This window comes from Corythoichthys intestinalis, chromosome 10, assembly GCF_030265065.1.
Source record: "Corythoichthys intestinalis isolate RoL2023-P3 chromosome 10, ASM3026506v1, whole genome shotgun sequence".
Lineage (NCBI taxonomy): Eukaryota > Metazoa > Chordata > Actinopteri > Syngnathiformes > Syngnathidae > Corythoichthys > Corythoichthys intestinalis.
In genome coordinates, this window is record NC_080404.1 from 31,749,128 (window position 1) to 31,762,894 (window position 13,767).

At 41.2% G+C, this 13,767-nt stretch overlaps 1 protein-coding gene across 7 annotated transcripts in view; it reads right to left on the reverse strand.

The window, feature by feature from the left end:
• ctbp2a (C-terminal binding protein 2a) overlaps positions 1 to 13,767 on the reverse strand; it is a 146,072-nt gene that overhangs the window by 58,592 nt on the left and 73,713 nt on the right. Inside the window, exon 1 of one of the 7 annotated variants that reach the window (XM_057847608.1) lies at positions 7,026 to 9,871. The exons of 5 other annotated variants lie outside the window; for them this stretch is intronic. In XM_057847608.1, the coding sequence (XP_057703591.1) occupies positions 7,026 to 9,273 (2,248 nt within the window). In that variant the 5' untranslated portion in view covers positions 9,274 to 9,871. Of the gene's footprint in view, positions 1 to 7,025; positions 9,875 to 13,767 lie in introns of those variants that run through there. One more of the 7 variants, XM_057847609.1, reaches the window with a different exon arrangement.

The following is a 13,767-nucleotide window of genomic DNA, read 5'->3' on the forward strand; positions in this document are numbered from 1 at the left end:
ATGTGATGTCCACATACTGTATGTGGATGCCAGATCTCAATTATTGTTTTTAGGTTTTAATTTTTAGGAAGGAATATTATTTTGATATAATCATACTGGGTAAGGCCACCAAATAACAAGTACCTGTACTGTATTTTGCAGACTATAATTCGTTTTTTTTTTTTTTTTTTCATACTTGTTATAGCTTCCAGACATGCGTAACAATACAACCCCTAGCAAAAAGTATGGAATCACCAGTCTCGAACAAGCACCCACTCAGACATTTTATCATGTAGAACAAACTCAGATAAAAAGCTTGGAAAAAAATTATGAATTAGTTCAGAAGTGCAACTGTTTGGCATACAGAAACTCTAAAAGAAATGAATACAAAACATTGTGGTGGTCAGTAAATGTTACTTTTATACAGCAAGTGCAAGGAAATATATATGGAATCACTCCATTTTGAGGAAAAAAATATGGAATCATGAGAAACAAACAAAGAAATAACAATCAAAACACATCTCTAGTATTTAGTAGCACCGCCTATGGCTTTTATCATCGCTTGCGGTCTCTGAGGCATGGACTTGATGAGTATTTTCATCAATTTGGTGCCAACTCTCTTTGATTGTAGTTGCCAGATCATCCTTGCAGGTTGGAGCCTTACTGTGGACCTTTTTTTTTTTTTTTTAATTTCCACCACAGGTTTTCAATAGGGTTGAGCTCTGGGCTATTTGCAGGCCATGGCATTGACTGGATGAGTCTTTCTCCAAGGAATGCTTTAACAGTTTTAGCTCTGTGGCATGATGCATTGTCATCTTGGAACATGACAAACATATTTCACTGAGGGGAAAAGAAATCTGTCTAGAATTTCAATGTAAACCTGTGCATTTATTCAAGATTTAACCACAGCCATCTCCCCAGTGCCTTTGCCTGACATGCAGCCCCATATCATCAAGGACTGGGGGAATTTTGATGTTTTCTTCAGGCAGTCATCTTTGTAAATGTCACTGGAACAGCACCAAACCAAAGTTCCAGCATCATCACCTTGCCAAGAGTCAAGAATCTGCATTGAACAAGGTGATGATCGAACTGATGATGAAACTGTTAAGGCATTCCTTGGAGAAAGACTCATCCAGTCAATGTCATGGCCTGCAAATAGCCCAGAGCTCAACCCTATTGAAAACCTGTGGTGGAAATTGAAAAAAAAATGGTTCACAGCAAGGCTCCGACCTGCAAGGATGATCTGGCAATGGCAATCAAAGAGAGTTCGCACCAAATTGACGAAGAATACTCATCAAGTCCATGCCTCAGAGACTGCAAGCTGTCATAAAAGCCGAAGGTGGTGCTACTAAATACTAGAGATGTGTTTTGATTGTTATTTCTTTGTTTGTTTCTCATGATTCCATATTTTTTTCATCAGAATGGCGTGATTCCATATATATTTCCCTGCACTTGCTCTATAAAGTAACATTTACAGACCACCACAATGTTTTTTATTCATTTCTTTTAGTGTTTCTCAATGCTGAAGAGTTGCACTTTTGAACAAATTCATTATTTTTTCCAAGCTTTTTATCTGAGTTTGTGCTACATGATAAAATATCTGAGTCAGTGCTCGTCCAAGACTGGTGATTCCATACTTTTTGCTAGGGGTTTTACCTGGGTTATACACTCTTTGTTTGACTTGTCCTGTGTTGGCGACTTGTGCCCTCTGCGCGGGGAGGGAGGGGCGGATTTTATAACCCGGACATGACGTCTGTCAGATAAATGTTTGCAATCCGTTTCTGAATGGAAAGATAAATAAGCAATGGGAAAACGTAATGACGTAATGCTAAATTATTTCAATTTGTACAAGTTTAGCAACCACTGTATTGCTAGTTTCTGCCATCGCTGGCTCATTTTGACATTTTAAACAAAACTCATGCCTCCAAAGGGTGATATTGTATTTCAGAAAAGTGTGTTGAATTAAATCTTTTTCATTATGCATTTATGTAAAATATTGAGTAATATAACAAAATATCCATTCGTTTGTTTTTTTTTTTTTTTAAATATGGGTACACATCCCAGATGCAAGACATTTTTGGGCAGGCTGTCAGCCAACCTTACACCCATGTAAAGGTACATACAATGCAACACCTATCTATATTCTGGGAATCTGGTTAGAAGATAACAACCTAAAGAAATCCAATGCAAGCACAGAGAGAAAAAAAGATCTAAAACTGAGAGGCAAATGTGTTATCCACAATATGTCTAAAATTACATTTTCTAAATAAAAGTTAAACATTACATAGAAATGATCAATCCAGCATTTATTTCCTGTAAAATTAGTATTGTTTAGTGTTTTCTTTTTCCCCTATGTACCATGATTCAAGTTGTGTCTTGGCTACACCAGTGGCCATGAGCTGAAAACATGCAAATGTAATCCAGTGCTGAGCATCCTTTCAGGTCAAACGGAAGTAAATATTTATCCCTGTATGTGTGTGACAAATAGACACACAACAAACACAATACAAAATGACTGTCAAGACAGATTCAAGCCAAGGTTTGCACAGTCTAATAAATCTCACTCTCTGTGTAGCGAGTCCAAGGTTGACTGACAGCTGTCAACGCCTTCTTTCCTCCCCCTGCCTGCGACCGTCAATCATCAGTCAGTAGCAGGACAATATCTGTCCCTGCCCCCCTTTCCCTTCGTTGCCTAATCCTTCACTCAGCGCAACAACTGCCCGCAGCTTTGACCTGCTCCCTCGGTTAATACATAATCTGCCATCCCAGAACTAATATGCACTGACCCTCCCCCCATAATCGTGCTACAGGAAATCACGGCTAGTGTGTCACGCAGAGTGGGACTGACCTGCACTGGCATTGGACCGCCAAGCCTGACAAGAACCAGCACACCTCCGCGGGGTAGAAGTAAAGAAGTGGAAATCCTACTGTGCCAAATATGGCCAGCATGCCCGTGTGGGGGATGGGAAGTAAGTGCTGGTTAGTCATCTGGAGGCGGGGTCTTGCTCAAGGGTATTCCACACAGCATCAGATGCTAGGTGGTTATTAAGAGTTATGGTATGTAGATTGTGCTGCCGTTTTTTTTTTTTTACCGTTAACTCACTATTAGACTTGAATGACAAGAATAAAGAGAGAGTTTTTTTTGTCTTACCAACATCAGCAATTTCACTTGTACTTCAAACTCATCTTACATTAGCCTTAATAATATTATTTGGGGGGAAAAAATTAATAATTGTGGCAATTAAGCATGTTCAAGAAGGGCTGGACGATATGCCCTTAAGTACTTATCACGGTAAATTAAGCATTTACCTCGATAACGATAAAAGACGATAAATTCGCCTAAGCAGACTGTTATATGATTTGAAAATCTGTAAATGAATGAAATACAAATTAGCCATTTCTCACTTACTGTAGTATTTACCAGTTTTCAATTTAACATATTTAACAATTATACATTCAGTGCAAATGTTAGGTATATACAAATATCTTGTAAACACTAAGCATTCAAATATGAACATTTAAAACTGCTTGTTATTGTTATGGCCACTATGAAAAAATGTAATTGTAACACAAATGACAGAGTATTTTCTGAAATACATGCACGGACACACAACCACACATTAAGCTATACTGCTCCAACTCTTATGCCAACGCAACATTTAAGATTTTATGATGGCAGTAATGACACAGAATAAAGCAAGCAAACACAGAAAAATAGCTGTGGCATTAAACGGTCATATTTTAGGCTTCACTCTTGGTTTATCCTTTATGCCGAATGCTGAGTTGATCTATTGTAAATTGTACCATCATAAAAGCTATCAGAGAAGTCACACAAACACAGAGATACAAAATAGCGCAACATACTGATTGCTAGGTGCAGTCCGTGGCCAAAACACTGCTCCCGCATCAACTCATTCAGCCGCTTCGACAACATTAGGGCCATTGTTTGTGGTAGCGTTGTTCCGATCATGTTTTTTTGCTCCTGATCCGATCCCGATCGTTTTAGTTTGAGTATCTGCCGATCCCGATATTTCCCGATCCGATTGCTTTTTTTTTTTTGTTGCTCCCGATTCAATGCCAATCATTCCCAATATTTTTTCCCGATCATATACATTTTGGCAGTGCATTAAGAAAAAAAATGAATAAAACTCGGACGAATATATACATTCAACATACAGTACATAAGTACTGTATTTGTTTATTATGACAATAAATCCTCAAGATGGCATTTACATTATTAACATTCTTTCTGTGAGAGGGATCCACGGATAGAAAGACTTGTAATTCTTAAAGGATAAATGTGACTTTGTATATTGTGACTAAATATTGCCATCTAGTGTATTTGTTGAGCTTTCAGTAAATGATACTGTAGCCATTTAACTGTTCTGCCCAAATGCATGATGGGAAGTGCAACCATGATTGTGCGTAGTGGCACCAATATATATATCAACAATTAGAAATTATAATATTTTTAATAAAATAATAATCTTTATACATATATAATTAATCTATAATAGTCTTACTTATTTTACGCTGCATTTTAGCTCCATATATAGGTAAAACGGCACCATTATAGATTGAACGCGACAATGCGTGAGTTGGTCGTGCAGCGCGTGGGTCGTGCAACGCATGCGTTAAATATTTTAACGTGATTAATTTGAAAAAAAATAATTACCGCTGTTAATGCGTTAAATACAATTAGAAAACAATTTAATTAAAATATATGTATATATATATATATATATATTTTAAAAAGGCATGTCCGATATTTTTTTGCCGATTCCGATACTTTGAAAATGACGTGATCGGACCCGATCACATCTTTAGTTTGTGGTGATGGTGACTTCACGTCCCACGCATAAAGCATTTGTTTCCGGGCCTGAGCAATCATTTCACCCGTGTGGTTGTCCAAGAAATAGGCTGTATCAAGCAGCTGGGGTGCGCAACTCCCATTTGTTGTCCATGAAATGGACCATTAAACTTATGTAGGGCTCCATGGTTCATCATCATTCTCGAATCCAAAATACAACCGAAGCCAAGTTCTTTCTTGGCACCAACACCACACTATGAGCGTCGACTAATGCTATACTCGAAATTCCTGTAGCCTGGCTACCAGTAGTCGTTTCACTATTATCAGATTCCATCACTTTCACTTGTAGCATTAGTATTAGCGTACCGGTTGATAGCAACATGCTTCTGTTTGTTAGATTTTCTGATAGCCACGTGACTTCACAAGTCAGCATACTGACTGTACTTACTTAAAGGGGAATGAGCATCACCTAACAACAAATAGTCAAAGTGGGCTGAAAAGACAAAATTTTTCTTTTCATTAAAAAAACTAATTTACCGACCTGGTCAAGATTATGTCGGTCATCGTGAACCATTTCGGTCATGGTGAATTTTCGGGTAAACCGCCCGGCTCTATGTTTGAGTAGCAAAAACTGAAGGACCCAAGGTAAAGTTAGCTCCGCCCCAAAATGCAATGCTTGTCTGTCACCAAAAACATAACTCCTTTACATTTTTCAGGCAAAAAGAGAACAAAATGCAGTAAATTAGTTTTGAATGGCAGGGGATGTGGGAATTTGTGAATAACGATTCAAGATGAGAGCCAGTGTTTCCATCTGTATTTCCTGTGAGATTGTTTCAATTTTGTTTAACTTTAGAGATTCCACTTTATATTTAAATGAGGGAAAAACCTTACAAGAAAAACGTATAAAGATGCCTGTGTTCCATTAAGATTTGAGTTCATCAATACCTTTTGTTTGAATGGATAAAAAAACTTACCAAACTAGATGCAAATTATGCTATAAACGGCAGTAAAACCGTTTTCAATGTAATTAGTTCCATATACACAATAAATAAGATACAAAATACCAAAACTGCAAATGTATTCAATATGCAAACAAGTAGCCCTTTGATGACTGTGATGTATGTATCCCACAATTTGTGATAATGACACCACTGTTTCAATGAACAAAGGACCCAAAGGATCTCTTAATACCCCTTCTCGCACACTTTATAATCACAAACACAATAAAATGAACTTAATTAAAGCTTTTGCAGTGCCTCAGTGTCAACCTCCTGGCTCTGTGCAGTCTTTCTCAAAAGAGGACAGAATGACAGTATTTGTGGATTAGTGCAACAGTGGAAACAGAGGATCTAAAAGGATTAAACCACCCCTCTGTCTTGTCACTATGGCGTGCAGAGGGAAAATGACACAGTCACACATTGGCCATCAGCACTGTAATTTGATTTTATCGGTGCGATGATGCTGAGGTTGTTATCATTCATGACTAAAAGATACTCTGATGTTGTCACACAAATAAGCAAACTGAATATTAAAATCACACCCACTATTGACATATATTGGATGCATGTCAACATGCACCTAGTTGGGCAACTGTAGATATGTTGTTTGGCCTGTAGCTTTAAAGCCTACTCTCAAGCACTCTCATTATCATAATGGCATAAGACATGCATGTTTACAACAGCATGACCTTTTGGGGTGGGGCTTCTGGATTTAACAGTGATACTATATTAACTATTGTGCAAGGTACTCATTGTTGCAGCAGATTATACAGCGCTGTTGTACAAAAGCAGTCTATGGTGTTGTTTGGTTCGGCTATTGACATTGTTACACACTAATGAGAGTGAAATGAGAAATAAATCCTTGCTAGGAGACTGTGGTGAATGATTGCCGACAAAGACAAATTCAAATTAACAAACCTATGCCTCAAAGATCCAATGAATTAAATATATAACCAAATATACTGAGCTGCAACTGTAATTAATTGGGTTACACAAAAAAATATTTTAAAATATCCCTTTTGCCAAACTACTCAATGTTAGCATCATTTAGAAATACAAGGACAAACAGATAAATAGACTAGGGTATAGACTTGCAGATTTTTCACATAACTGACGTGCTAGAGGAGCAATGAAACATTATGAATATAATGACGCCTGGTAAACGCAACACACCTCCAAGCAAGATCAAGACAAAAAACAGATCAAGTTGGAAAACAATTAAATATATAAATAATTACTTGTGTCTGGAGATGCCATTGTGGACACGATGACTGGTGGACCAGTGCGACGACTTAGCTTCTGGTTAGCAACCACAACCCCTTGTCCTTGAGTGGGGCCTCCCAAAGGTACCAAGGCATTGTCTTGTGCTGATCCTCCACCCTTACGAATTAGTTGGGGATTTGGGTGAGGACTATGCATGGGTGACAATGGCAACAAGCTTCGGTCCCTCTTCATTAGCTCCATGGGCACCGTGTAATTGGTAGAGTATGCTTTAGGTACCTGCTGTGGCGGTTGAGTTAAAGCTGGCATGGAGACGGGCATCTGCTGGGGCATACCCGGCATGGGTTGAATAGAACCAGCGATTGCAGGCATTGATCCAGTCATCTGCTGTGACATGACATGCATACCCTGCACAGGTAACCCTTGCATCGTCATTCCAGAAGAATACGCAGACATTGGTCTCGACTGTACAGGCATTATGGTTCCTACATATGGCCCCGGGGAACGAGGTGTTTGGCCTGGGAAACCTCCAGAGGCTTCCAGGAGCTGTTGAGAGGGTGCACTACTGGGCCTTCGGCCTAATACCTCCCCCATCCTTGGTGAGATGGTCTGCATGCCCCCAGGTGTCTGCGGAGGGATTAGGTGAGGGTCGATATTCAAAGCCTGTGGAGGATGTATAGGTTGGTGGTGGTGCTGTTGCTGGTGATAGACATCCGAACGATGGCTAAAACTGTTTGAACGGCCACGCATGGGTGTCTGAGGTTGAGAAGGAGCTGGCGTGGCTTCAGCAGGTCGTTTGCAGTTGTGGACCACACGAGAAAGCACACGGGCTTGCCCGAGGTTGGGCGCCACTGTGCGCACATCATTATCTTCCATGACAGCCAACATGCTAGTGGAGTCAAATCCCTGCTGGATAAGCAAAGAGATGGTGCTCTCAGAGATGCCATCATTTCGCAACAAGGCGAGAAACTCTGGGTCGACTGTCTTCTTAGGATCAACAGGTAAAGGTGTCTGTGGCGCTGTTGGCGGAGGGGCAGAAAGGGGAACAGGAGGTTGAGCAATTGCAGGGGCAGCAGTTGGCATTGCCTGTACAGGGGCAGGTGCAACTGGGACCACTCCAGTCGTCTGCAAGGGGGAGGGTGAAGGAGGAGGAAGTGGAGCCGCCACGGCAAGTTTAGGGTCGGAGATTGGCACGGTGTTAGGAGGTGGCAAAGACTGTTGCAACTGCTCCTGCTGAATTTGCTGCTGCTGCTGCAATTGTTGCTGCTGCTGCAACTGCTGCTGCTGCAGTTGCTGCTGCAGTTGTTGTTGTTGCTGCTGCAATTGTTGCTGCTGCAATTGTTGCTGCTGCTGCTGCAGTTGTTGCTGCTGTTGCAGTTGCTGCTGTTGGAGCATTTGCTGTTGCTGCTGTAACTGTTGCTGTTGCTGGATATTATACGGCGAGGCTGTCTCCTGCCTCATTATCATACCTTGACTGGTAGGATCCACCACTAAGCAAGTAGCAGCTTGCTGTTGCGGATCCAGAGGACGACCATTGACATCAGTGTAGACAGACTGACCAGCCAGAGGTGGAGGCTCACTTCCATACCGAGGAGATGCATGATCCATGTTGTAGTGAGCAGGAGACGTATCCCGAGAGGGTCTGCGCTGACTGTCAGGCATCATCTTGGTAACAGCAGATTCTCTGTAAACCCGATTCACCTCATGAGTTGGAGTAGACGGAGGAGGAGGTAAATTTGATGGTGGGGCTTGAGGTGCTCCTCTCCCACCCTGAGCTTGATCCCACCCGCCACGAACCACCGGTGTAAGCCCAAAATGAGAGCCTGACCTGCTAAGTGGGTGAGGGTGAGGTGGCGGTGCCTGATGTTCAGGCCGGTAAAAGCCCTCAGGTGGACGCGGAGTCATGGCTGGATCGTTAGGGTAGTAATCTTGATGTGGAATGGATCCTCTGTGAGCCATGGCTGCTCGTTCGTAGTGGTTTAGCTCTGGCACAGATCCTTTCCTCTGACCCCCTGGGTAAACCTGTCCGTATTCTTGGTAGATATACGGGTCACGCTTCAAATCCAGGTCTGGAGGACGCACCCCTGCAGTAGGCTCGTACCACCCTCCTCCCCCCTCTCCGTATGACAGAGAACTCCGCCGACCAGCTACTCTTGCCTGCTGCTCGTAGACACTCTCAGCCCTGTCCCAGTGACCCTCATTCCCTCCTAAAGTGTCCCAACTGTGGGAGCGACCGAGACTTAACTGTTTGTTGGTGACGAGCATTTGAGAAAAAAGCTGGAAAAATGTAAGAAATACCACACAAAAGCAAAGTATTCCACTTGCAGCAGTTGTCTTGTCTTGTTGAAGGCTTCCTGTGTTACAGCATCAAAAAGTAAAACTGAGAAATTGAGTCAGGGAGCAAAAAAGACAAAACAGAGTTTGGCGTTTTCACCTAATATCCGATTGTAATATTGTATGTCCGTGCTATCAGGTGCCTCCCCCTACAGCTGATAGTCCTTGAATAATTAATCTCCTGTTACACTGGCTCGGAAAGAGGACACCACACGTAAACACAACACTGATCACACAAAAACTGTACACAACCTAAGCAAGACTAGGCTGAGACAGGGTGCATGATTGAGCCACCAAATGTTGATTCCAAAAAAAAAAAAGAAAGAAAGGAGGGGCTAGGTTGGTTTAGATGTAGGGACAGGCTTGTGCTAATCCAATAGGATTTATCTCTCCCTTCTTTGGTACATTTTACTCGCTCCGCCGATTGCTATGAGGGATTACAACCAAATAAAGCCCGTTTAATTCCACTTCGCACAGTGACGTCATGTGAACCAGAAATTACTGTACATGAAGACAGCGACAACTGATGGGGCCAATGATCCAGCGTCCACCGGTTTGCGAAACCCCCTCATCCACCTCAAAATTGTCACCTACCTGATGCTGATGATGTGTCACCAACAGGTTTCAGCCACCCTTTTTCCCAGCGGAGGGAGGGAACCCACTCAAAGCGTTATCGAATGAAATACGGTTCTCTCCGCTAAGTCTCATGCGCTGTCAGTAAATGTCAAATCCATTCTGATTGGACACTAATCCTCCGGGCCTCATGCTAGTTGCAGAGCTTCTACGCAACTGCTGTACATCCAGTGCAGAATCAACCCCAGTCTCACTGTAGCTCATGTTCACTGTCCTACTAAGAGTTATTTAGGGCTTCCCTATGCATAAGAAATGGGTTAAATGGTTGCTCAAAGTGACCCAAGGGTTGTAAACGCATATGCTTTGAGTTTACTGTCATCAATAGAAATCATATATTATATTTTCTTTTATATTATATAAATTGTATTTTCAGCATCTTTTGCACTTAGAATGTCTCTAATCTGCAAACAAAACTACCGTAATTTCTGGACTATTGGGCGCCCCTGATTACAAGCCTCACCCAGTACATTTTTAAAGGAAAAACCATTTTGTACATACATAAGCCTCTCCTGCCTATAAGCCGCGCGTGCCCACTTAGTAAAATGAGACATTGACAAAGAAATACATTTTTTAAACGTTTAATAACACACCTTAACTTTTCGTTCCAAACAGCGCCGGCAAACACGGCAGTTATATAGCAGCGGCACGGAAGTGGCATAGCATCAGCATGGCGGTGCAGCACTAATTGTGCTGGTTAATAAAAACATAAAAGTCTTTGTTAGCAATCTTCATCTTCCTCCTGTGCATTCAAACCATGAAAGTCTTCACCCTCAGTGTCGGATATGAAGAAGCTCAGATGCACTTCGCCACGCACGCACCTACTCAGTCTGTCCTTCGCGTCGCCTTCAATGTCTCCCATAATGAGGCATATTCACTCCCAGCCTGTGCCGTCCTCCTCGCAGCAGACTGGCCCCTCAAAGTCCGTTGGTGATGGCGGACTTTTTCACAGCGCTTCACGATGCTAGGCTCCCCCAAAGCTGCTCTTCCCATGCGGCGAGTCTTGGCAAACGATCTCTCGCCGCTCGTCATCAAAGCGTCCCATACAACTCGAATGGCCAATTTAATTTCTTCTAGCATTTTGCATGATGCAGGTCTGCCAATTCTACTCATGCACAAAGACGAGGGTTCGCCACCTCTATTCATGCGCAACGCACAAAGTTAAACTACCGGTAGTAGTGCAAACTAGCGTCTTCCTCGACACATATATTCCACGTGTCTCACTCCCACATTCCATGCTCGAGCGCCCCTGGCGGCCGTCAGAAAAATACACAAATTGGCCGCATCATTGCACACGCCGCAGGACCCAAAATTAGAGAAAAAAGTAGCGGCTTGTAGTCCGGAAATTACGGTACAAACAAAATAAACACTTGGGCAGTGCCATGTATTTGGGGCAGGGATGCTTCTGAGTTATACAGTGGGGAGAACAAGTATTTGATACACAGTCAATGGGAAAACCCATTGGCAGTGTATCAAATACTTGTTCTCCCCACTGTAGCTGCTAATCCAAAGCAACTTCATCTTGCAGGGGGAGGGCACAATACATTTTAAACATGATATTGTATAAAGAGCTATTGTCATCAGCAATAATGGTGCAGCACTTACTACTGTCTTTTCTTTCATGTAAATAGTCATCTCAGAGTGTCTAAAAGCCGCACTTTCTTTTTCTCTACATTCATCAATGCATAAAATTAAAGAGGGATGAAGTGTCATTTGTCACCTATGTAAAAGAAAAATAACATGCCTCGATTTCATTGAAGGTGTATTAATCTACTAGTATATAGTCTCTGAACTATGCTGATTAATAAACAGTATGGGCAGACATAATCAATACAAAAATAACAGTATTAAGGCTACAACAACTAATCGATTAAAATCGATTAATAAATTAGTTTCCAACAAATTTGATAATCAAATTTTTGCCGGTAGCTATGAGCAGTCCCGTTTGGGTCTTTGTGTGTAATGTGAGCAAGCGCTCATGCGCCAGTGATTACAGCAAGAGAGAGAGATTTCACTGCCAATCTGCAACAGTCAGGTTGAGTTGCTGAATCAATAACTTTACGAAGTGTTGAGAGTTAGATTGTCTTTTGTGTTGTTAAATCCAGTGTGGCTCCGTCAGAGGTGAGTAAATGAAGCCAATTGTATTGTTTGTATTCTCTGTTGATTATGCTAACCAGTGTCTTAAGTAGGAGTGGGAACCTCTTGGTACCTCACGATACGATACGATTTGCGATACATTGGTTGGGAAATCATTCTAGAATATTCTACAAAAAACTAATAAAGAAAAAACCAAGCTTCGGCTGTAAATTGGAATGAGTTTATCACTAGTAGACGTCCAATCCATTTGAACTGGGAGGGTGGCAGCAAATGAACGAATGTTCATTCGCTGCCATCCCTCCCACTTTTAACAGATTGAACGTGTATGGCTGTCAGTGGCAGCCAATGAGTAATTTTGGGCCATTTAAGATCATTTACCTGTTGATTTTCAGTTACTTCCTGTTGATTTTGGGGTATATTATGGAACACTTGCTGTTTATTTTGCGCTACAGAACAGGAAGTGACCTGGGAATCACCCAAATAAATAGGCAGTGACTCAAACTCAACAGGAAATGACCTGTAAATGCCCTAAAATGAAAAGCAGGTGACTTGTAAATGCCCCGAAAATCGGACCGAATGACTGTGAATGCTCTGGTTTTGAATGAACAAACGTTCCCAATCTACCGTAAATGGATTGGGCGTTGAGCACCGTCAATGGCAGCCTTTTTTTTGTCCTTTTTAAAAATTTTTTTTTTTTAAAATTTTTTTAATTGAAACCTTTTTAAGTCGATATCTCGATTCTTGACAGGAGCATATCAATAACCTTTTGGGATACAAAGTATCACGATATATCACCATTTCGATAATTTGTCACACCCCTAGTCTTAAGTGTCCATTTGTATTGTGTTTTAAAGAAGCATATTAGCACTTGAGTTGTTGTTAGAGAGTAAAGTTGTCTCATTTCTTTTTATAAAGAAACCACACACATAAACCCATTCATATAACAGATTAGTCACCTTTCAACACAGCTCCCGTTTAAACTGTAAATTGTCATAAAAGAGAAAGTGCTTTGAAATTGGATTTGGATTGTATTTATGAACAACTGTTTGATAAAGAAAACTGATTCATTACTGTCTCTCTCCTCATTATTTGATTTTGTTGTTTAGTTTGTTTAAAGACGTAATCTAACCTAAGATCTAATTCATTTGCACAATTTATATAAGCAATTAGCCCACAAGCTAAAACATGTCAATCAGCAGCACTTTTTTATTTTTTATTTGAATGAAAAGAACTTTTGTCTTATTTGTGTACTGAGAATTTCTTGTTTTAGGTGCCGTTTACATGGTGACTCTCCGAGAATACCAAAAATTTCAGATTTGCATTTGCATTTTTGTCTCCATTTGAAGAATGTCGCAATTCCGCATGAAAACGATGTAGTATTCATGCTAGACCCTAGGGGGCAGAGCAGATTTACAGGGCGACAGAGAATGATGCACTTTGACCCCACCAAGCTCCCTCAGCCCGGAAAAAAATATGCCCGCCCACTCGAAGCAATGTCATTTTTCTTTTGTTCAAAAAGGCAAAAAAATTGAAACGTTCAACATATTTAATTTAAAAATATTATTAGAACAGTAAATTAAAGCCGACATTCCGCCATATTTGTTGTTTTTAATGTTTAGTAGCACCACTGCGCACGCCCAATGTGATGTGTACGAGTGCTGACGTTACGGCGCGGTGTCGCGTCGCAAGAGTATTTGA